Below are 26,159 nucleotides of genomic sequence, written 5' to 3'. Positions count from 1 at the left end.
GGTCATGTTTTGACATATGTGTATTAGTTCGAGATAAATAATGAATTTTGAATGCTTTTGCCTTGGGGTCGAAATTTAGTTCGACTCAACCGAAATTTCGACTCATCCAATTTCGACTCATCAGGAGTCGAATTACATACATTTATATGGAACAAAGTTCGAGACCATGTCAAAACTTCGACTCATCCGAAATTTCGAGTCAACCGAGTTTGAGACAACGAGAGTTAACTGTATATTGTATTTTAAACACAGTACATCAACTTTTTTTCATTTCTGTTTTTTTTTATTTATGACCCAAAGGGCTAGTAAAATTTCACTGTGGATTGTTTTTATTAATTTGTTAAAAGACACACACGCTCTTTAATATATCCGATACATATATCTGTATGCAGGATTTCACAATTATTAATCTCACGTTTTTGAAAATTGCTATAATAAATACATACAATAATTTCAGAATTTACAGTAGCAAAATTTGACATCATAATGAAATTTTCAACTAAGATATAACTGAGAATAAGTTACCATGCCATTGGTGGATCCAGGGGAGGGGTTCCGGTGGTTGGAACCCCCCTTTTTTTTGGCCAATCAATGTATTTGAATGGGGACATATAGTTGGAATCCCCCCCTTTGTCCTGGGTTGGGACCCCCCCCCCCCCCCCCCATTTTTAAAATGGCTGGATCCGCCCATGCATGCAATCTGTTTCATTGACTATTCAAAATAATTAATAGTTTTAGGATATTATAAGTTAGCTAGAGATGAACATGATGAGAGAGTAGCATATAACTTCTCATGTAGATCAAATGTTTGTTGTAATTTTAATACTGAAGATTCATTTATTTTCGTGGATACCAATTTTTGTGGATTAAGGAAGACTTGAATTTTCATGGATATTTAACTGTGTGGTTTTGCCAAAGTCCGCATTTAACCTTAAAGAAAATATGTAATTCTTTGAACACTTAATTTTGTGGTTCATCTATATCTAGGGAATCCATGAAAAATGGTGTTCAAGGAAATATAATGAATCTACGCATAATTATATAATTACAAATGAATTACCCATTAATGTAAGTAGTTTAGATTTAAGTTGTGATTCTAGTCTTGCAATCATTAATTCTACTGCATTCCTTATCTCTCTCACTCTTTCATCTTTTGCTGTCTTTACACTTTCAATATTTCTTTCCTAAAAGATAAAACATATATTATTTCAATTTATGAATTAAATTTGATTTCATAGTTTTGCCAAAGTGCAACTGGCTTTGAAACAGATTTCAATAACTCTTCCTCATTGTAGAAGACCACTTTCAAAAATCATTTAAATCAAATACTACCATTAGAACTTTTTTCTATTCTCTTTAGAGTAAGACCCTTCATAATTTCCATGGTCTTGAAATGATTTTTGGTGTTTGCCCTCAAGAATCATCTTTTATCAAGGAAATTTTACATGCCAACCTAGTAAGTATCAAATTTGTAATATCTTTTAAATAGTGTATTGATTTATTTTTGTGGATACCAATTTTCCTGAATTGAAGAAAAATTGAGTTTTAATGGATATTTGAAAAAATTTCCAAACAAGCCTATAATAACTGTGTAATTAATTGAACTTTATATTCATGGTTTACCCTAATCCACAAAATATAAAAAAATCGATATCCCACAAATAAAACTGAATCTGTTGTATTAAAATGATACTAACCACATCCTGTACGAGACTGATCAATTCCACATGTCTTCTCTTTAACTGGTTCAATTCATCTGTTATCTTCTTCACATGCTCATCATACACACCATCTAGAGGTTTAAATGTGTGACCAGAATGCTGAAATTTAGAAAAAATCTTTAATTTTATGATGATAGTGGAAATCATGTCTATAAACCTTGATCCTATCCTGTGATGACTTCTTTTGATAAAAGGGGAATATAATTGATAAATCATGAATAATATGTGTGAATGCAAATAAAGTAGCTGAGATAAGGAAGCCTGGACTGGGGTCTAACATCATTTTACTTACGGTTCCACCCCACAGGGCACACTGATGACATATACTCTGTTTACAGGTCCAACAGTACACACTCAATTTCTCTCCGTGGTGTTCGTCACATCTACAAAAAATTATTGGTTCATTAGCCTTGACATTAAACTAAACAACCGTTACTTCTATTGTCACAGATTTGGATAAATGTTATATAAGTATTATGGTGGTTCTTAAAGAAAATCTGCTGGTCCTTCATATTATTTCTATTGCAAACTACCAAAATCTGTCAGTCCTTTCTAGCATTGGTAGTCAAAACCTTTATAATACCATATGGCCACTTCATGAGTACTTACTTACAACATTATAAAATATACTAATATCAGAACAAAAGCAATGGAATTTTCTAACAGATTGTATTCTATGTTATTTGTTTACAACAGGGATTGATGATTCACTAGTCCAGGGGACAATTTTAATGTATTTGTCCATAAAAATAATATCCCTGGACAATCAATAATCATATCCCTAAAACTTTCTTAAATCATATATACATTCAGAGCAGGAATTATCATTTTTCGACAACAATTTATTAACTTTGACTACAGGAATGGAGTCCTACAATTTGACTATAATAGATATAACTTATAAGACAATGTTTCTATAAGACTGAAAACTCTACACAGGATCTGTAACATGGGCTAAAGGGGCACTTGCTGTCAAATTCATGTTCACCGATTTTAATCAAATTCTCATATTTTATTTACTGTAAATTCAGAAATTATTGCATGCATTTATTATTGCGATTTTGTCATTTTAGACTTAAATGCGATTTTATTTTTTCTGATTTTGAGAAACATCCTGTTTAGTTCATAAAAAACATTTCAAAATGCGATGTTTACAACTCTGTCGCATTTGTCGCAGTAATAAAAACCTCACAATAACTTCTGAATTTACAGTATAACAATGTAAAACATTAAGTTCTGAATTTACAGTATAACAATGTAAAACATTTATCCAAACTATTAAAAGTCTAAAACAAATGATAAACAGGGCACGATCTTGAAAATATGTAGCTTCGTTTCGTGTGTATTTTAGTCCAGATGCCATCTAATTAATTATTGAGTTGACCTCTAAAGTCATGCGATGACCATGTAAGCTATGTAAACATAAATATAGATATAAATAAATTAAGCAAACTCGCTGTTGGATTATTCTAGGTCTATTTAATTTCATATTATAGATGAAAAATAAATGTTTATCATCGTTTTACCTGTGTAAGAATGAATTTTTGTGGATCGAATCAGTCAATCAAATGATTTATCTTTGTTTCACTTTCAATGTTGACATTCTTTTCCTTTAAATAACTTTACACATACAATTCATGTGTTATCCATCTCAAGCTAAGGGGTTAAATTGAAGTTCATATGAATATGGATTCAATGAGGTTGAATTATTCACTTGCAAGTGAATAATTCATAATCAATGTTTTTTAGCTTATTTTGACAAAACTGAACCATACTGGCTGCTAAAAGCTAATTATTATTTCATTTTTGATTGAGCAAAAAAAAAAAGATATTAGATTTTTTATACATCTCGTAGCTAGTGCCACTAAATTATCAAAAATATGATATAATATACATGTATTTGATAAAGGTTTCATAACAATATAACTTGCAAATGTTTAAGTTTGAATTATATGGTACTAAACCATACAATAAACACATTTGACCTTTACCAATGAAATGGATTAACTATTTGTCTTTAAACAAAGTCTTGTCAAAGTAAATACATTCCTATTTCTAATCTTACTTGTCTTTTTCTGGTTCTTCTTTTTTACTGGGTGATGGAGCACTTTCTTTCAGAGAATCTAACTGATTTGTGACCTCCTCAGCCCACCTACAGTTTACAAGCTCATGGATATGGAGTGATGCTCTATAAAATATAAATTAAATGTTCTGAAATTGTTGTGAAACTATAGAATTCAATTTAAAGCTTCATAATTTAAATCAATCAGGTTTAAACAAAGGGATTTGATAAAGGCTCAACCTAAATATATCCTATCCCATATAAGATGGATAGAGTAATAATTGTTTAATCAGTATTTTACTGCAGAATGTTTTTTATTTTTCCCAGTAATTGTTTATATTTTTCCACTCCATTCTTCTCAATTGATTCAATTTAAATCCATTCGGTTTGAAAAAGGGATTAGATAAAGACACAGCCTAAATAAATCCTTTCCAGTACAAGATGGATAGGGTTATAATTGTGTAATCAGTATTTTATTGCAGATTTTTTTATTTTTCCTAGTTATTCTTCATATTTTTCCACCCCAATCTTCTCAATTGAGTCAATTCTTTATCTTTTCTGTTTGGTTCATTTTTCGCTTATTCTTTTATTTTTGCGGCCATTATTCCCCATCAAGACCCTCATATATATGTAGGACTCTAAAGTGCGATGGGGACGCTAAAGTACGATGGTCACGCTAAAGTGCGATGGTCTACGCTAAAGTGCCTCCATACGCTAAAGTCCGATGGTTTGCGAAAATATAGACGTCAGAAACGCAGTTGGATTATGACGTTACCTGCCGTAAGATAAATATTTAATCAACATCTATTTTTAAACCAAATGTCTATGACACTATTTCAAACCTAACTGTGATTTGTCGGCAGAAGCAAATGCGTTTTTTAGTGCTGAAAGAAGGATCCTGCACCCGACCTGGTATTTTACTATATAGATACAAAATACTAGAAGAATACTAATAAGGTTTCCCGTGTCCTGTTTCTATTGGAAGCGAGCAGATCCAATTATATCATTGTATACGTTGCAATTTATTTTTGCGGTCCCCGTTAAAATATAATTGTTGATTTTATTGAAAATTAAGCGTAAATGATAAATTGTCGGCTAAAACTGTAGGAAAATATAACATGTATTTGTACTCGTTAAGAAGAGGGAGAAAGCTTGGCAAATATTGCATTTTTCTTGCATTTAGATTAAAGCTTGTACAAATAAATATTACTTATTCCAACATTTTGTATTTGAAATTTACAATGACGACTGTAAAAAAAAAAAGGGTGGGGTGGGGTAGAATATTGATGAACTATGTGAACGGCAAGCTTCACCAATTATCCAAATATTTCTAAATGCGCCTGAACTTAATTGAACAGGAAATACAGTATTTTGTCATACCTAAATTACCCTTTTTAGCAATTATTACATGGTTGGTATTCTATAAACAATCACTTCATCCTACACTACAGTCCAGTATATTATAAAGCCTACATGTATCACATTTGTTATACCCTAGAATATATACTATTTTTTTTTGCAAAAAAAATATTTTTAAAAATCATTGTACAAAGAACCTTACCCTATTGGTGCATTGCATCTTAGTGTGATATACCATCGTACTTTAGCAAACAAACAACCATCAAACTTTAGCGTGAGATACCATCATACTTTAGCAAACAAACAACCATCGCACTTTAGCGTGAGACACCATCGTACTTTAGCGTAGACCATCGCACTTTAGCGTGCCCATCGCACTTTAGAGTACCATCGCACTTTAGAGTCCTACATATATATATCCTAAAACTTATATATATTCTTACCTGCAATGTGGACACTGTGATCTTTGTTCTGTAAGCCATCTCTGAAATTAACATTCCTTATTTATAATTACTATATATATTTTGAGGCAAAAGTTTTAACAGAAGCAAAGTTTCTATATCTACCTATTATAATACTTTTTGAAAATACTTAAAAAGTTTTTACATGTTTTAATCCTTTTTCCTGGCATTTTACACACACAAATCATAAAACTCATCCACTTAGTTTTCACTGATTTGATTGATAAGACTATGAATCTTAAAACCAATCTTTGACTCTTTTGTTGATTGTTTTTATTTCTTTGTATCATTAATTCTGATGAGTAAATCCATAGTTTGTTGTACTGTTACACCACTGACCGAGGTTGTCCTTATGTTGTACTGTTACAGCACTGACCCAGGTTAGGGGGAGGGTTTTACCTCAGGAAACATGTTTAAACCCAGCCACATAACTGTATGTGCATTCCAAAGTCATGATCAGGAGCCTGTATTATAGTGATTGTCATATGTTGTTGTATATCATTTGTTTTTCGTTAATTGTTTTGTACATTAATCTGGCCATAAGTTTCCTTGTGTGAATTGCTTTACATTTGTCATTTGTCATTTTAGGGCCTTTCATAGCTTTCTTTACAGTATCAGTTTTGCTAATTGCTGAAGACTTCAAAGTGACCTTTAGTTGTTAACTTCTACATCATTTGGTCTCTGGTGGATAGTTGCCCTGATACATGAAAAACAACAGAGTTGCTCACCTTGATACATGAAAAACAACAGAGTTACTTACCCTGATACAAGAAAAACAACAGAGTTACTCACCCTGATACATGAAAAACAATAGAGTTGCTCACCCTGATACATGAAAAACAACAGAGTTACTCACCCTGATACACGAAAAACAACAGAGTTACTTACCCTGATACAAGAAAAACAACAGAGTTACTCACCCTGATACATGAAAAACAACAGAGTTACTTACCCTGATACATGAAAAACAACAGAGTTACTTACCCTGATACAAGAAAAACAACAGAGTTACTCACCCTGATACATGAATCAAAGAGCAGAATGCTCTGAGGGATACGATTGCCATATAGTTTTCATTGACACATGTATAGCAGTTCTGCAAACTTTTCATTAAGCAAATTCGTGAGATTTGGCCAAAATAGAAAAGATCAAAGAGGAAAAAAATAGATCCAAGGATTCTGCTGCAAAAAAGCATGAATATGCATTTTTGGTAGCCCTGGCCTTGATAGTCCAAATAATTATGACGTCTTGAAAGGCTATTATATTTTATTTCTTTGACGTCGAAGTAAGGTTTCAAAGAAAAAAATTATAATAGCCTTCCAAGACGTCATAATTATTTGGACTATGGCCTTGAAGGCATAAAACTTTGCTCAGTGCTTGGAGCACTAAAATCATGCTCGAAACAAGAAATCAAGCAATTTCATTGGTTGATTTACGGGTATGAGTACAAAAAAACTGACTCGAAAGTTTTATGACCGCAAGGCCTGGTACAGCTGGATAGTATTATTTTCAAAACTAATTCAACTGCACATGCAAAGGTAATATAAATCTGAATAGTCACTCAACTTTAAAAATAGCCAATCCCGGATACAAGTGTACGAGCAATGTACTTATTGTGTTTTATTTGTGTACTATCAATTCCAAGTTTACTTTCCACAGCAGTCACTGAGAGAGAGAGAAGGTATTTCACTTCATAGTCCGAGATTACTCTGATGTCCGACGGCTGATTTGTCAGACAAGCTGGGACAGTGGGGGACTTTTATGCTAGTATATTTAAATTACAAACTTAAATAGTCCCAGTCCCATATATAATATCAAATATTATTGGATGCCGAATTGACTTTTAAATAGGTGCCGATTTACCCAGGTGCCGATTTGACTTGTACCCAGTAATCTCGGACTATTCACTTCGTATCTTATCACCGTTAATTCTAGGAGGAACCCCATTTCCCAGTCCCATATATTATATCAAATATTATTGGATGCCGAATTGACTTTTAAATAGGTGTCTATTTGACTAGATGCCGATTTAACCAGGTGCCGATTTGACTTTTTCTATGGGTGCCGATTTGACTTGTACCCAGTAATGACAGTAATCTTCGTATCTTATCACCGTTAATTCTAGGAGGAACCCCATTTCTAACTCTTTTATTATTAATTTCCTTTGGGTCAGTGGGCATGAATCCTTCCGTACACACTCCTCTGTTTAAATTGAGATCGTTCTTAATATAATACGACGTTTATCGACATCTAACGAGTTAATTTTTTCTTGACGATTTTGACGGGAAATACTTCTGAAAGGGAGACAACTCGAAACGATAATATGGAAAACTCCATTTCGGCTAAAGGGGTGTTATAGGTAAAACTTCATTGATTTTAATTTAAATGATGCATATGATTTTAAATTATGCAACAACAATATTAAACCCTCAATAGCAGGCAGACATAGAAAGAATCCAATGAGTTTCAAATTAATTAATAAGCGGGGAATCCAGAACAAACACTCAATCTGATACCCCTTGAAATCAAGAAAACTATACGCATGCGCATTAATACATAAACAAACCCGCGACTTGCGATTTGGAACAAGAACGTTTATTTAATTTATGATATGATGAATGAGTCTCATTTTCTTTATGAGAGTACAGTATCAGTTTCATAACAGTAAAATATAGAAAACTCCACTTCAGTTATTATATGACAGAAATAGAATTATCGGAATTCAAAGAACTCTCGCATTTATCAAAACTGGGGAATTCCCTCTGACGTGTTTCTAAATTTATAAAAACACTAAATATAAATACTGCTTAATTCTGATTTTCCGTGTTGTTAAAAACACGCATATAAGTCAAGGGAAAAATCAAACATGAAGATTATGAGAAGAACATTTCAGGAAAGTTGTTTATGTTCAATCCTTTTGCTTGTTTTTACCTTTTAAAGCAAGACAATCATAAGAATCTGAGATGTTGCTGAATGTTTAGAATAAAACAGTTGACGTGAGTGAATGAGCCCGGAGTCAACGGTAAAAGTCTACAGATTGCTTGAAAGCAATCGTATCCCAAAAACAACAGAGTTACTCACCCTGATACATGAAAAACAACAGAGTTACTTACCCTGATACAAGAAAAACAACAGAGTTTTGAACAGTGTGGACACAGTCTGGCATCCCTCAATTTTTCCATACAAATGAAGCATCTAAACATCTCCGCCAAATTCTACAACAGAAATTTACATACAATAAATTAAAATCATTCAGGTATAAGATTTTTTTGTTTGTTTTAGAGATAGCCATTTCTTTTATATGACTCTTTATCCTACATTTTGTCCTAAAAGGGAATATAGATCATGCTAAATAGCACAAGAATATATACTTATTCTTCATGTTCTTATAATCAGAAGAATTATTTTGTATCAAAATTCCAAATACATTTCTTAGAATACAATCAAATTAATACATCTTGTTAACATAGCAGATTCGAAAAATGTGTTTTAAATTGAGAATGAGAATGGAGAATATGTCATGTATGTTAAAGAGACAACAACTAGACCAAAGAGCAGAAAACAGTGGAAGGCATGGTTTATATGGGTAGAAAAATGAAAAAAAAAAACAGAGAACAGTTACAAAAAAAAGAGTGGGGTCACCATGATATTGGTGACCCAAACCAAGATATTCCCCCTCACCACATGTACAGGGATAGTATTGAGAACAAGCCATATTGGCCAGGTAAAGACAGTGTGTTGGACAAACTTACCCCAAACTATTGGGGCACACCTTCACATCCCATGGGCCATGCATGCAACTATGCAGGTCAGGGGTCAGCACCCTGTACCCAACCAGCTTACACTGGTGGGGGGCAGTATGAGATGGCCTGCAGTAAGTATGGCAAGAGGCAAGATAATAGAGGTGCAGACACTAAACAAACCCCATCTCATGACTATGGGGATAGGCAACCCAAGAACCAGTATAATCAAGGGTATACAGCGGTGCCCCCACAAGGGGTCACCGCAGGGGTGAGCTATGGACAACAGGCCTACCCAGTACCATATAATGAGGATAGGCCTATGGAAAACCCAAGGGGACCTAACAACAGAGATGGGGACGAGGAACTTTAGGTGGCGTCTCTAAAGTTACCAATGCCCCAAAAAATATTAAGTATGACGGGAAGGGCAACTGGCAGGCCTTTTTCACAAAATTTGCAAGGTACGCAGAGGTTTGTGAATGGGGTCCCCAGGAATGCAAGAACCAACTTTGCGGGTGCCTTGAGGGAAAGGCCAGCGAATATTATGCCCTCATAACAGAAAGAGACAGGGAGGTGAGTTATAGGGAGCTTGTGGAAAAGCTTCACAAGCGCTTTGGTTTCAAGGCACTCCCTGAGACCGCCAGGGTCCAGTTTAACAATGCCCGGCAAGCCCCTGAGGAGTCTCTCGAGGACTGGGCTGATCGGGTGTTGTTCTTGGCCACCAGGGCATTTAGAAACCTCCCTGACGACTATATGTATGAACAAGCTGTAATGCGGCTGTGTCAGGGTATTGAAAACAAACAGTTGGGAGTGCAAATCTCTAACTTTCAGCCCCAAAATATTGAGGAGGCCATAGATAAAATACGGCTATTCCAACACAACACACAGGCAATATATGGCAAGCCAAATAGGCGTGAGGTTAGGCAAGTAACTGATGGGCATTATGAAGCCCACCATGAGGCCTTCCGTGAGTATCAGGGGCCCCATGTAAGGGATACAATGGCCCTCGAGGGGGCCCCAGTCAGTACATGGAAAGTGGAGTTAGAAAAGTCTAATAAGAAGTTTGAAAACAAACTTGGTCAAGTCCATGAAAAATTAGACAACATGATGGACCAATTCAAGCAACTCCTCACAAGCCCCATTTCAGGAAGTTGCTCACCTGGCAGACAGACAGGGACAGAAAGTTGCCACCACTGTGGGGAGAGGGGCCATTCCAAAATGGAATGCCCAAACTTAAGAGGTAAGTCCGTCTCGGGAAGTCTCTCCACTGATAGAGGGCCTCCATGGGAGGGAGTGTGCTACCACAGTTTAAAGCCTGGACATGTTAGGAAGGACTGTCTTGATTTACAGGGGAGGGATAAAACTGTTCCCTTCATAAATCAGTCAAGCAGAACTGCAACAGGACCATTAAACTTAAACGGGACTACTCAGGAGGCCGGAGTGAGTCCCCGCAAATGAAGTTAGGCTTCTCAGTAGTTGAGTCTGTACCCCAAGGCAGAGTAGCGGAGGTAGCTATAATTGGCCCAGGGGTATGTGCAAGGGACAGAGAGGGGAACAGAGAACCCAGTGTGTCGGTACAGGTTAAAGCAGAAATCGAGTCAGAGCAATGCTCTGATTTTGACAAAGAGGCAACTCCTTCAGGCGGATTGGACTGCTACTTATTAAGATGTCTCACGAACATATTGAGGCATGGTGCACTGGAGTTGGACCACAGCATTCTCCCAGGTGGGTATTTATTGCAGAGATGGGTCCGATTACTTTCAATGTAATTGATTAAATTACAATTACTTTGTCATTTGTACGATTAAATTAAATTAATGATTACACCATTTCTCAAAGTGTCTGATTAAATTAATGATTACATTGGCAAAGTAATCATGATTACATCTGATTACAATGAATTAAAAAAAAAAAAAACATTTTGAATGATGTGAATGAATTAACGTTTAATATAACTATAGTTCTTTTAAGAAAGGATTTTGTTTTACATATTTTAAAATGATAACTTCAAACTTCATCTATTTAATAAACCACAAAAGTTCACTACAGACATACATGAACATTGTGTCACCCATTACACTTTATCATCATTGATCTCTGAATTATTTTGACTTCAATTGAATATGGCTTTATAAAAGTTTGCTGTTTGTCTTCTCACCTCTTCCAGACTTTATATGTATTTCAAGGTGCAGTTTTTGGAAGTTGAAATATGGATGAAATAAAGTTACCCGATAAAAATTATGTAAAAATTTAATAGAATTGTTTAAACAAATTGTAAACAAAATACAAGTACTATAAGTCAAGGCATTTTACATGTCCAGTCCAAGTACATACAAAAATTTGCTTATTTTATACAAGATATTTGTCCAACTTTTAAATTAGTTAGTGCTAATTAGATAAATTTTCATCTTCTGTAGGTTTTTTCACATGTCTGATTAATCTTTTATAATATATATTGTCCTACAGCTATACTCAATTGGAAATTGCAATAAAAACAAACCTTAATTAATTTCCTACCTGTCAATTCAAAGTTGACAATAATCACAATATTAACAAAAGATTATAATTCAGGGTTAAAGAAAAGTATAATATTGCTTAGGCCACGGTTTTTTAATTTGTTGGTTTACGGATTTTCCCCATGAAAAAGTCGGGTCGGTCGGTCGGGAAAAAAAAAAAGAAAAAAAATCATCTTTGAAGACAAAAAAATGTGCAAAATCAATATATATTTCACCTTTCTAGCAATATGTTTGTTATGCTATTTTATCATCATTTCTAAAATTTTAGTTCGATGAAATATTATTGCTCAGCTGTTATAAACTACGCATGACATTGTCTAGTAATTTATAGTAACAAAAAGGGGATGCACGGACAAAGACGAAATTAAATCATCATTTCAGAAACAAGAAAAATAGATTCGCGTAGCTCTTAATCAATTCCAGAAAACTTGGTAAATAATGATCTTCAAGCACGAAAACTGATAAAGAAAAATGCATAAACGTCGTACGAAAATAAGTTTCAACACACGTGTCAAAAACCTAATAGAATCGTCCACTGGAAAAACGATATCGGGTTAATCTGTTGTCTTGCATTCCCGTTTTTTTATCCAAATGAACGACATATTTTTTATTACCTATAAAAACAAGAAAATTCCTAATGATTTGTTAATATTCAGTTCTTTAATTTGATGCCTTCACCCTGTCCACATTTGGACAAGTCTATTTCTATGAGATGATGCACCTTACGGACTGATGACAAATAAGGTAAACGAACTTATTGTGTAATTGGTTTTAAACACAAGTTTCGTTCCGCAAAATTATTTGCGCAAACGACATTTCAAGGTCAGTTATAATTGATTCTAACATGACGTCCTTCAAACGCTTTGAGTACACACCCGTGGTAAAATATGAATATATTGGTTGGGCTGTTCTGATTGTGCTCCCACGTCATATGATTGTTTATGGATGGAGTACACGACGTCATAGAATGATAACGTAATAGTTTAAGCATTTTTCGGGAAAATACACGCTTCTGATACCGAAAATCATCACCAGAATGAAACGTAAACAAACAATACTAAAATGTGGTATAAGCCCTTTTTTTTATATACATAGAAGATATATAAGTAAATTATCATTAAAATTCATCCAAATCTATCTAAATATATTATTGTAAATAGTTTGAGCATGTCAATAAATCTGTTTGCTCCGTTCTTTACCGCCAATCTTAAAGTGGGTTGATTTATGGGAACGGCAAATATTTGCCTCCATATAGTGCGCTTTGAACCAAAACAATTGCTATATTTGTCTTATCAGATTCGAAATAATTCATGGGGGCTTGAATATATCTAAATTTTACCACGGGTTGTCCCTTTATGCCGATATTTTACACCTCGCTATCGCTCAGGGTAAAATATTTGTCATAAAGGGCCAACCCGTGGTAAAATAACGATATATTCAAGCCCCCATGAATTATTCCTTAATTTGTCTATATTTAGAAACGTAAACTGGAAGGTTTTTTTTTTCACACCAGAAAGTGTTGTCAATTTTGTTAGTGATTAATGCATTTCATTTCAGGAAAAAAAAAAATTTAATTATTTTTCAGGGATAATGCATTTGTTAAGGTCAGCGGGAATAAAAAAGCGTGAAAAGTGAATTTTATTTTTATTCTGGAAATCAGCAAAATCGGGTCGGCGGATCCGTAAACCAATAAATTAAAAAATCCTGGCCTTAAATATTACTGTTTTTTTTTTATCAAATATATATATGTACATCTTTAAATTGTGAATATATGTACAATATCTTTTACTAAGACCTTCTTAGGCTAATGATGACTTTTTAATATTGTAACAGATTATTTTTTACTGAAGTATACAAATGCATTCTTGATAAGGTAAACCAAACTATCTTAACTTGTTAGATATATTTATTAAATAAGAATAACAAAAAGATTCATTTATTGACCATAAAAACAGTTCAAGATTTTTGTCATTGTAATCAGAATGTAATCAAAATGTAATCAGGATTACAGGTCATTTTGAAAAGTAATTGATTAAATTAAATTACATGTAATCAGATTTTTTTCTGATTAATGATTACAATGATTACTTGAAAAATTGTAATCAATTACAGCTGATTAACGATTACAATTACAATTACCCCAAGTCTGATTTATTGGTTGAGGAAATCCTTAAAATGGACCCAGGCTTTGACGGGTACTCCTTACCTGATATTCATAAACTGATCAAGGTTGATGTGCACAGGAGGTTCATTTTAACAAAGGACTCAGACAGTGGTTGTTGGAAAATAAGGGCCAACCAGGGGTATTCAATAATGGTGGATACCCCAGTCATACCATTAGTAGAGAAATGTGAGGTTCCCCAAGGCAACTTAGTTACTTCAGCATTGCTCACTGGGGACCAGGAGGGTCCAGTAGCCAATATTATGAGGAAACCCATAGGAGCTATTTTGGCAATTGAGAATAATAGTAGCATTCAAAAGGTTGCTGCCCCAACAGAGACAACTTTGGCAAGTGATGAGGAGGCCCAAGAAAGTTGGGCCTCCACCTCAGAAGGTGCGGCTCATACTACTGTGGTAGAAGGAGCCATTGATGAGAAGATAGTCACAGTTTTCCCTACTCCTGTTGTTGACGAAGGAGTGACTGACAATACTGAAAACAGTCATACATCCCTCACTTTTGAGGACCCTTCCTCAACGGGAGAAACTGACAGAAAAGTTGCAACAGAAAGTAACAGTCTGATCAACAATGAAAAAGTTATAACTTTCAAATCTTCTGTCAACCAGGAATCTGTACACATTAATCCAGAAAGCCCCGATTTGGGATTGGGGCTACTTTTCAAAACAGATAATGTTGGCACTAGGTATTTCAATCAGCAGAAGCCGCCACCAGTAGACAGTGGGACGTCAGTCTTTTGTGTGAGCACAGTTAGATCGGGTCCCAACAGAAGACAGTCGGACACTGGAATTCCCTACCTAAACAAAGGTATGAATACAGTGCAAGTGAGGAAAATTAAAATCAAACTCAGTGTTCTCCCCAGGCCGATATGACGCTGCGGTGCCGCAGCGCCTTCATATTATTTTTGTTAATCCCGCAGCGTCTTGATTGGCCGCTGTCCCTTACTACTTGATCCCGCAGCGTGTTAATTTTCACATTTTCATTGTAAATTAAAATGTTGGTTAAAATTGTCAAGTTGCTGATCACCGCTGAGAGGTCGGTCAGTGTTACACAATATCTGATAATATAGTTTTACCTGAGCCACGCTTATCTCAGCCTTATCGGACTATGTTATCATGTAATAGCGTAAATGATCATCAAGAAGATAGATATTTTCAGAAGAAAATTAAAAAAAATTAAAAACTTCAGTGCAGAAATTGAAGAAATAGATCGCAAATACATTGATTACTTGACCATTTAAATAACGAATTTTTTCATTGGTCGAGAAGAAGAATCTATTTAAACACGACCAATGAACGTGTTCAATACACGTGATAGATTTGAATACACATTGCTAAAAGATATTTACGATGGAAATTATGAATGAGAGTATTTGTAGTTGATAAAATTAAAATAAACTCTGATTAAGGATAACGAGAAGTGATTTATTTTAATTGAAAGTGAAAAATGCTGCTTGCAAGGTATTTTGCAAGGTAAATTCGTTTCAAACTGTCATATTTTTAGAGTCCATGCAACGGGAACATTTTATGTGACGATCAACACGGGTACGGAATCGCTGCGGCTTCTGTATAATGTCATTAGTAAATAATTCCAATGGTCTTAACTTTAACTAAGTTTGGTTTATATCTACCTGCCAAAGATAGGTTTGAACAATAATGCACACGGAAGCGTAAATAAATGTTAAACTACGGAAACTTGTCAGCTGTTCATTAAAATATTTTTTGTTTTAAAATGTTGTATACCAACTATCTTAACCATATTCGACTTTTATTAATTCTGAATGAACATGTTCTCTGCAAATAACAAAGGGTGAATTCTAAGCAAAAGACATGATGGAAGTAGAAGTTTTTTTCCAGATCAATGACTTCTAATGAAAAGGGGAATACACCTCCCTGTACACTCAGCTGTCAGTATAAGCCGATGTTATAGTTGCTTCACCTAATCCCAACTGATCTAAAGTTTTAGCAAGTGATAACAGCAAGCACCATATTTCTGGTTTCAGTGACAAGTGGCTGACTGAGTTTTCATGGCTTAGAAATGTTAAGGGGGTATAAGCAAAAGTTATTATGAGAGGGGGTTTTCAACCCTGAAGAGGATCAAGACAACGTTGAGGAACAGACTGTCCAACAAAATAACACTATCTTAAAACAATATCCCTAGAAGCAGCAGAGAGTACAGAGATGAATATTTATATTTAGACTTCTTTAATTGACTGAATATAACTGAATAACTTTTGTGTTTAAAATCAATTTATTTCATATATAGTAAATTCATTAATACTCTGCATTATTAAACACACAACACAAAGCAATATTGCATGTTATGATTTATGACTGATTGATTCAGATCACAAAAGTTCACTATAAAAAAGGAGTTACGCGCCCTTGAATTTTGCGCCTTAAAAAAATCCTGGGGAAAACACTGAAACTCTTCACGATGGAGAATGGATCAGCACAACCTCCTGGGTGCAACTATATAGTGGACATGCAGCCACTAAATGGCCCAGTTCTAGTTTGTATAAAGACAGGGAAGAGTTGGCATATGATCCAGACAAGAACAATTCACAGTTGTCTGGGTTCCCAATTTGTTGGGAACTCATTGTACTAGCTTTTAGTTAATCAGTAGACCCATGAATACAAAGGGTCCGTTTGGGGGGATAGGTTTTATTCTTTTCAAAATTGGTAGGGGGATAGGGTATATACTTTTTTAAATTGATGCATATTTTCTATAAATTTGGTATTATTTCCGTATTTTATTAATTTTAGGCGAAATTCACAGGCCCCATCTCAGTAGTATTCGTAGGGTTAATTTTAGGTCATCAGACAGACCATCAAGAGATGTCCGAAAAACTACCCAGAAAGCATCCTCTTCCAAGTGAACTAATGGCTATATGGAGACGTCTATTCACACTAGGAAGAGCAATCGGCCGTTCCTGACTGCAGGAACGACCATCCAAGGTATATATCGGTCTTGAGATATACTCGAGATCACAACAACGACAAAAAGCGATAAGGTGTATGAACACATGATAAACACACCAAATATTCCTTTTGGGACTTTAAAGAGTTATCAAATCTTGTAATTATTTGGGGCCATCAGGATTCAGAAGTTAAGGAATTATTATGATACTTGTTTACTACATAACTTGGGCTGAATCATAATGTATGTGGTCACTGTCATCACAGGAGGTTGAAATCCTATCAATGAGGGTCTATAAATATGTCAACTCGACTATCACAGTAGAGCTTCTCTCGTAGAGAGAAGCGACAGGAATGCAACGCGTTTTTCAATTTTTTTTAACTTTTTTGAATCTGGGACTTTTTGATCGGAATAAACGCTATGCGTCAACTAATAAACATATTGTTACTTCAATTAACCACTTAAACTACTTTGCAGGTCACTAATTATTAATTTACAGCTTCTTTTTACGTCCTGACAGAATCCTTGTCATTATTTTTGGCCATGGGAGGAAGTCGAGGAAATTCCAATCAGCAGTGAATATATGTAAATGAGGTATAGTATTTCATGAATAAACATTAGAACATTGAACTTTTGAACTTTTGAACCATCATGAACTTCCGGTTTCTTTCCCGCAAAATTATTTCTTTCTACCAGAGCTGTCAAAATGGACAATAGACGAGAATTTTCGTTCGCCAAAGCAAGAGAGGGCCATAATTTGCTAATTACAGGCATGTGTGGAACAGGGAAGACAAGTATTGTAAAGTATGAGTATATTTCATCAGCAATTAGTAAAAATGCGTGATAAAAGTAAAACATAAAAGCTCTGAAAATTTGGCGCAAGTTATTTTTGGTCGTATGCCCTGTTTGCCTCGGGGTCCTTGAGGCATAAAGATTGTTCGAGAGATTGTTACTTCATCTCAACATGAAAAAGCATAAATAAAACAGAAAAAATATAATATCTCGAGTTTTATTCTATTTTATTCACGTATGAATTAAAATTATTGATAAAATTTGATGAAAAAAAATTGGCGCATTTTTCTGATAGTATGCCATGAATGAGGATTGGATGTATTCTTGGCATGGTGGTCCTCTTATTATAAAGATTATAAAGATTGTGAATTAAATTAAGGCACTGATCATTCATCTTTTGAATGAAAGTTGGGTGTTTTTTTTTTTTTGAAAAAATGTTTGATAATTTCTGAAATTTGTTAAAAAAAAAAGTTTTACGGGAGGGGATATAAAAACTGAACATTAAACCCGGTACAAATTTATCAAGACATTGAACCCGTGCTAGGATACAATTTAAAAAAAGGCAGGACAGGATCAAAGTTTTGAGTGAAAAGCAGGAGGAGCAGCTGGACAAATCAATCCAGGATTAAGTTATAAAAAAGAGACGGGACCAAATATCACACATATAGTGAAAAAAAATAAAAATGTTAGACAGAGATTGCAACTAGAAAAAGGCAGCCCAAAATATAGTCCCCCCCCTCCCCCCTACTAAAATTAAATCATAGCCTAATTCTAAACTATAAACAGCCATAACCAAAATACCAAACAAACTGTAACTTCTAAGTATGTGTGACTTGTCTTGTGTCTTGCAAGTCAAGAAAATGATTTGTTTCAATAAAAAAAATCTATGTCCCATGCATATTTTCATTGGTCTTATGCATTGAGAAATTTTGACCGGTCACTTAAACAGTTAGAAGTACAAAAAAAATACATTATGTTTCAGATAAATATTTGTTGTTTCTGTATGCTATAAAACATTAGTTTGTTCCTTTAAAACATAAAAAAGTTTGTTCTGAGAAAATAAAGGTTTCCCACCCCTCTAAAGATGAATGGTTGGTGCCTTTTTAAAAACTTGATATCACACATATAATCACCCAATGCACCCTAAAAATTATAAATTTGTTTTACAAACTATATGATAGAAATGTGTCCTTTATATTGTGTTCAGTACCCAGCTTGGCTTTTATCTTTTATTATCCTTTTGCCTTGATCAGCAGAGTATACATGTGGCAAGTGGTCGTCAATCTCAACTTTACTCGAACACTGATAACCATTCAGAGCGGATATCTCATTTTTGATAGCATCCTGAAAAATAAAGTTCATTGAAGAATTTGTCACCATGACCCTGGTCACCCAACATTTCATTCACCTCCAAATCTATTAGCATAATCTTCAGTCATACATTGTATATTCAAGGCATCACACCCCGGGCTACTAAGTTACATGGGAAAGAATAATGAAATATCCACAATCTTACAGGAGCATAGTCAAAGGCATTTGTGGGTTCACACTTTTATTTTTATTTCTACATGAATAAGATCTGGTGTGTGTGTGTACCAATGAGACAACTTTCCATCCAAATCACAATGTATTAAAAGTGAACAATTATAGGTCACAGTACAGCCTTCAACACAGAGCCTTACATAAGACAGAACAGCAAGCTATAAAGGGCCCCAAAATGACCAGTGTAACTCAATTCAAACAGGAAAATAAATTGTCTAATCTACATTGTATTTACAAAACTAGAAACAAGAAACACCTAACAAACTACCAATGACAAACACTGAACAACAGGTTCCTGGGTTATGACAGGTGCATATGATATGCAGTTGGTTTGAATATTTTACCAATTGCCAATACAGCAGTATAAAACTACAACACGAAAAGGCACACTGTAAAATGATAATTGAAAATGGCTTAACTTAAAATGGCAATTGAACATAATACATAATAAAAAAGAAGATGTGGTGTAATTGCCAATGAGACAACTCTACACAAGAGACCAAAGGACACAGAAATTAACAACTATAGGTCACTGTACGGTCTTCAATATTGAGCAAAGCCCATACCGCATAGTCAGCTATAAAAGGCCCTGGAATGAAAAATGTAAAACAATTCTAACGAGAAAACTAACTGCCTTATTAATGTACAAATAAATGAAAGAAAAAAATATGTGACACAGTAACAAACGACAACCACTAAATTACAGGCTCCTGACTTGGGACAGGCACATACTTAAATAATGTGGCGGGTTAAACATGTAAGCGGGATCCCAACACTGGGACAGTGGTGTAACAATACAACATATAAGAACGAACTATAAAAATCAGTTGAAAAAGGCTCAACTCATCAGATGGATAGAAATACATCTAACAAAAACAGAATGGCTCAATGTTTGTTAATTGAATGAACTGAAATATGCATATGAGGTCCCCTGATTTGAACAATTAAATGACAAAAATTTCACTTTACAAATTTGTGTTTTCTAGATATTTTTAGCTCACCTGGCTCACCATTGCCACATTAAGTTCAGCAAAATGTTTGGATATTTCATCACAAGAAAACTGGGACTTGCAGTTGCCACATTATTGGACATTACAGATTAAAATGAGTGATTAGAGGAAGGTATGTTAAGCCATATTTTTTTTTATTTGATTCTTTATTACACAATATCAATCAAAACCAAGCAGTAAATTATAGTTCTATAAAATCAAATCAAAGGTTTGAGGTCATTTTCAACTTCTTTTTGGGATTTTTTTCTTTCATATTTGTTGATAGAACTTGATTTTATACCATGAATACCAAAGACAACATGAATATAAAAAAGATGATGTGGTGTGATTGCTAATGAGACAACTCTTCACAAGAGACCAAATGACACAGAAATTACCAAATATAGGTCACCGTATAGCCTTCAACAATGAGCAAATCCCATTTTCTTAAGATTATACCATAGCAAACTATGATATTATTTAGTTATACCATGGTTTATTTTTAGCAATTGTTCTATTTAAAAGCGACCTTGACCACAATTATACCATAGTTTTATGATGTCACAACAATTTGAATTCTTTTTGAAATATCTTTTTGGCTCTGAAAAGAGCCTTTTCAGCAAAAGCTGTAAACTCATCATCAGCTTTAATCTTCTGATTCCCCGTTGACAAGATTCTATTTCTTCTGACATGTGTCCTTGCTGCTCTCCCTCATTAAAATTTATTTAAATCGATTCTTGTCCATCATCAGCTTTCACATCTTTGTGTCGTTTCGTCCATGCAATTCATCCTGAATCTCCATTGCAACAAAATTATAGCTGGACAAAAACCATCTTTAAACATTCATTCTTAAAATTGTCCATGTAATGTTATTTTTACGTTTGCAGCAATTCGTGAAAGTCCTTGTAATTGTCATTGTCAAGGATTGGATCTTTTCCTATATACAGGTAAATCTAAATCTTCACATATTTGAGTCAGGCTAATGTCTCCTTCTCCATCATTATGTCATCCCAGACTTTTTTATTTTTTTTATTTTTTTGGGTCCGAATTCAGTATGCCTGAAGTTAGAATATTAAAATTTAAATATAACGTATACATAAATCCGGACATCCTGGCATTTCAATTTTTCAGGTGGTTATGCCAATAGGAATCCTCTAGATTTTTCCTCTATTTGAAGGTAATGACTGAATATTTTTATTGCTGATTATTTTTTAACCGATGGATATAGTATGAAAAAAATCAAAATGGAGATATTATATAGTGTCTTTAACAACATTAAAAGAGTAAAATTGTGATATTTAACTGGTGTCGATACATATCAATTAAATTCATTTGCATTGAAGTCTATGAAAAGTCTAGAGGATTCCTATTAGTTTCATCTCTCAACATTGTTTACATAACAAAAATGCCCGAGCAAAAATGCTAATCATTGATTGGTCAGTTATAAGTTGTGATGTCACTGCAAATTTATGTATGTATAAAAAAGAGGATGTGGTGTGATTGCCAATGAGACAACTCTTCACCAGAGACCAAATGACACAAAAAATAATGGCCTGATTAATTTACCAAAAAATTAACAAAAAACAAATATGTAACTCAACAACGAATTACAGGCTCCTAACTTGGGACAGGCACAAACATACATAATGTGGCGGCTTAACCATGTTAGCGGCATCCTAACCCTCCCCTAACTTGAGACAGTGGTAACAGTACAACATACGAACGAACTATAAAAATCAGTATTGTTTGAAAACCCATGGACAACCTCACAAGACAACGTCCAGGGATGTCAACAAAAACCTTGGTATCATTTACAGTACACTGAAAAACTATCCAAAAACTATAAAATATGTATAACATAATTATTTTCATAACTAACTATTACAGGAAGAAGTGAAATATTTTCATCACAAGAACACAGGATGTTAACTGGATTTTTTTTCAGTTAAGTATATATATATATTAATCAGTAACTAAAATAGAAAATCAAAAATGCCCCAGATTTAACAGTCAGGGGTATGACTCAAACAAGTGATTTCATTATCGCTTATTTCAGTGATTTTCAAATTTCAGTAATCACCTATTTAAGTGATTTTGGTGTTTTCTTTGATCTTCAAATGCTGATTTCACTAATTTTCCATGAAATGGCAATTTTTTCTGAAATTTGTCTACATAGATCAATTATCTCTTTATCTTGATATATCAATTTTATCAGTGCGCTTGGGCAGCAAGTTAGTGCGCTGAAGCTTTTAAAAGAACCCTTGGGACTATTTCTGTCTTCTATATACTATATTTCTAGAGTTTACTACTCTACCAATAACATAAAGGTCAACACATTTATGTAATCTGCTTTGTTTTCTTTATAATTAGTATGATTTACTTCAAGGTTTTGACCGTATCTACAAATTATCCCAGTTTAAGCATAATCCAAATAAATTTTAAAAACTGACAAAATAATTTAGCAAAAGAGCATTTTTGCATGTATTCAGTTGTATTTTCAATAGAATAGTTTTTTTAACCCTATGTAAATCTAGATTGTGGGTAAATTATTGAGAAAATGTTATAATAAGTGATTTAATGTTTACATCTCAAATCACTTATGCAAGTGATTTTAAAAAGTGTTTCTAATTTTATAAACATTTTTCATTTTTCAATAGCGCAATCACTTTAATAGGTGATCCTGAAATCACTTGTTTAAGTAGTACCCCTGACTGTTTAATGTTTAGTCAATAAATTCAATGTTTTAAATAATATCAAACGTACCAGGCTTTTAATGTTAACCAGACACCTGTTTTGTGTAATCAACACTTATCAGTGACTCAAATCGAAATATTAGTTAGGCAAAAAAAAAATCTAGAGCATAAGACAAAATGATATTTGATATAAGTGCCAATAAGACAATGTAATAGTTATGTAATTTATGACACAGGTATTGACTCACTCCAAAGAGCAAGCTATAATGGCCAAGGCATTGCCAGTGTAAAACAATTTAAAAGGAAAACCAACACATACAAAACAGGAAAAACTGATGACCAATAAATGATTTTTTCGTGGTAAAGTCAATATTCCAGATACAATAAGAACTAGACTTGCCATTGCGAGCAATAGCAGATGTCACCCCGTTCCCCCATTGCCAGGCCATCTGGCCGTCTCCATGACAACGGCAGCCATTTTGAAATTTCCAAAAGTCAAAAAACATATCTTTATATGCTAAATCAACTGTCTATAAAGTTTCATAAAATTTGGAGAATTTTGAAAATTTTCGAGTTTTTTGCCATTTCTATGGTAATAATAATAAGCTAATAAGAATAGATCTTTTATATTTGTCGTTTGGAATGATTGTAAGGTACACACGTCCAACTTTCAGGACATTAAGTTTTACATCATTAAGAATTGCATTTTACAGTCAATACATTGTAGTACTTTTATTATTTCAGTGAAATATTTGTTTATTTCATTACAGGAGCACAGGAGCACTGGACATTTATTGATTCTTTCCATAGCAACACCACCAACAGCAGCAAAAAAGTTCAAGCATTTCAAGAATGGAATGTTCTGTCCAAACAAACATGTCTATCACACCTTCAAGAGCTGATATTGGAATCATTATTAGTAGAATGGAAAACAGGGATAAAATCTAGCAAAAGGCCCAGTCGCACATGGCCCCTAGATTTTGAGCTGGGCTACTAAATTACCTGGAAAATATACTGACTCAAAGACAGACTGAAATACAGACATTGACTGAAGAAATGAATGAGGACAAAGAAAAGATGGGAGCAGATTACAAACAAAAGCTTGCTAATATAGAATCCATACTGAAGAAAGAAATGGCAAATCAGAATGATTTAATGAATGAATTAAAACAAAATAAAGAAATAAAGAGTCAATGAGCTTCAGTCTGCTCTTCGTGAAAAAAGAACAAGCTATAAAACTTCTCTAAAAACCAGTAAAAGTGCTTGGGACTATGAACTCATTAATTTTAGGGAAGAGTATAGTGTGAAAATGTCAGAAATTGAAAGAGAAAAAAACAGACAAATAGAGGATGTAAAGCAAAGAAGACTGAACATGGAAGAATCATGTCATATTCTGGAAGACAAATGGAAACATCCTTGGCTGAAAAAAATAGTTTAAAGCAACAGGTAACAATTTAACTAGATAAAAGTGATCTTGTTCATGTATTTTTTTGCATGTTAACTTTTTATACATTGTGATTTGGATGGAGAAGTGTCTCATTGGCACGCATACCACATCTTATTTATATTTGAATACTTTCATCAAACTTTTATTGAAAAAGTCACCTTTAAAAAAAAAATAGTGATAAAAACATTAAAAAAAAAACAATTGAGACATGATGACAAAGCTATACATTTTGTATGAAGCCATTCTTAGATTGCGTGCACGATCAACGGTTTGACAAGCCTATTATATTGCTCAAAGACCATTCAATTCTTATAATTACATATTTTTGCTAGGATGAAGGAAAAAACAATCTCTATCATTTTTTTGTATATATTTACCTGTACATATAAAGCATGTGCTATCATGGGTGTTACATATCATTGTGCTATGAAGAATGACGTGAGATTGTTGTTAGCCAATCAAAATAACAGATTTATATGTTGAAATATACTAGTACTGTAATGTAATTATTTGGATTAAAAGGGGTGTTTTTTTTACCTGCGTCACCAACGGTGAAAGCAGGTCTAGTAACCGCTCGACTCCGTCCGTCATTCCGTCCGTCCGAAAGACTTGCATATCAACTTTAGTCAAAGATTTCTTGGCTTCTATGAAAGGGAATGATTTTATATTTGGTCCAGAGCTTGATCATGTTGAGTTGTAAAGTGTAAGCAATTTTTAGATCTGCGATGCAGCCACTTCCTGTTTGCTGATAGTTTGAAATTTAGCTACTCAGTGTACAAGGAAAATTTTTCGTCAAAGTTTTCTTGGCTTCTATGAAAGGGAATGATTTTATATTTGGTCCAGAGCTTGATCATGTTGAGTTGTAGTGTGTAAGCAATTTTAAGATTTGCGGTGCAGCCACTTCCTGTTTGCCGATAGTTTGAAATTTAGCTGCTCAATGTACAAGGAAAATTTTTCGTCAAAGTTTTCTTGGCTTCTATGAAAGGGAATGATTTTATATTTGGAACAGAGCTTGACTATGTTGAGTTGTAGGGTGTAAGAAATTTAAAGATCTGTGGTGCAGCCACTTCCTGTTTGCCGAAAGTTTGAAATTTAGCCACTTATTGTACAAGGAAAATTTTTAGACAAAATTTTTTGGTTTCTATTGAAGGAATTGTTTTAGATTTTCTGTAGAGCAAATATATGCAGTGACGCAGGTCCAGACCAGTATTGGTCTTGAATGCTGGATACTATCCATGCATGTCTGTGTCCACACAGTAAATTAATTATAAATTTCCGGATCTGCATTATTCATCATACGTAGCTGTTATAGTTTTAAATGATAAAAGCAAACAGTTTTACAATTTTTTTTCTAATTATTCATTTGACAATATATAGTTTTCTTATTATTTCAGTGAGACGTTTCAATATTTCATCACATGAACACTGGGACATCTATAGAAACAAGTGGGACATGCAGTTTATTGATATTCTAAATAAAAAAAAATTGCTTCCAATTTCATTTCAAGCTTTTGTATTTGACCTTTAGAATGAGAAGATTTATATTCAATTCTTTACACCGCCTCGGTGATGTAATGGTTAGTGTGGTCGCCTCGAGTGCGGTAGGTTGTGGGTTCCACCCTCGGTGGGGTCAAACCAAAGACTTGAAAATTGGTATTTGCTGCTTCTTCGCCAAGTAGCGGCAATAAGGAGTTAGAGCAAAGACTGTTCGGCCCGGACTGTTCAGTCAGAATAATGTGTCT

General features: G+C 34.0%; 1 protein-coding gene and 1 long non-coding RNA gene across 3 annotated transcripts in view; one reads left to right on the top strand and one right to left on the bottom strand.

Annotated features, from left to right (window-relative positions):
- Positions 1 to 26,159, bottom strand: part of LOC143076725 (E3 ubiquitin-protein ligase TRIM37-like) — a 54,106-nt gene that overhangs the window by 23,978 nt on the left and 3,969 nt on the right. The window contains exons 2-7 of the mRNA XM_076252586.1: positions 8,717 to 8,818; positions 5,586 to 5,626; positions 3,787 to 3,909; positions 2,014 to 2,104; positions 1,698 to 1,820; positions 1,061 to 1,184 (exon numbers count right to left, since the gene is read on the bottom strand). Of these exons, the coding sequence (XP_076108701.1) occupies positions 1,061 to 1,184; positions 1,698 to 1,820; positions 2,014 to 2,104; positions 3,787 to 3,909; positions 5,586 to 5,626; positions 8,717 to 8,818 (604 nt within the window). The remainder of the gene's footprint in view (positions 1 to 1,060; positions 1,185 to 1,697; positions 1,821 to 2,013; positions 2,105 to 3,786; positions 3,910 to 5,585; positions 5,627 to 8,716; positions 8,819 to 26,159) is intronic.
- LOC143076730 (uncharacterized) lies at positions 17,216 to 25,918 on the top strand. 2 transcript variants are annotated; one of them, XR_012978772.1, is made up of 5 exons: positions 17,216 to 17,758; positions 21,165 to 21,224; positions 22,165 to 22,221; positions 23,741 to 24,416; positions 25,812 to 25,918. It is a non-coding gene; the product is annotated as an uncharacterized LOC143076730 (long non-coding RNA). The 2 variants fall into 2 exon arrangements; XR_012978771.1 differs by lacking the exon at positions 17,216 to 17,758 and adding an exon at positions 20,298 to 20,410.

This window comes from Mytilus galloprovincialis, chromosome 5, assembly GCF_965363235.1.
Source record: "Mytilus galloprovincialis chromosome 5, xbMytGall1.hap1.1, whole genome shotgun sequence".
NCBI classification, from domain to species: domain Eukaryota; kingdom Metazoa; phylum Mollusca; class Bivalvia; order Mytilida; family Mytilidae; genus Mytilus; species Mytilus galloprovincialis.
The sequence above is the reverse complement of the archived record's forward strand: the minus strand, read 5'-3'. Positions and strand labels throughout refer to the sequence as shown.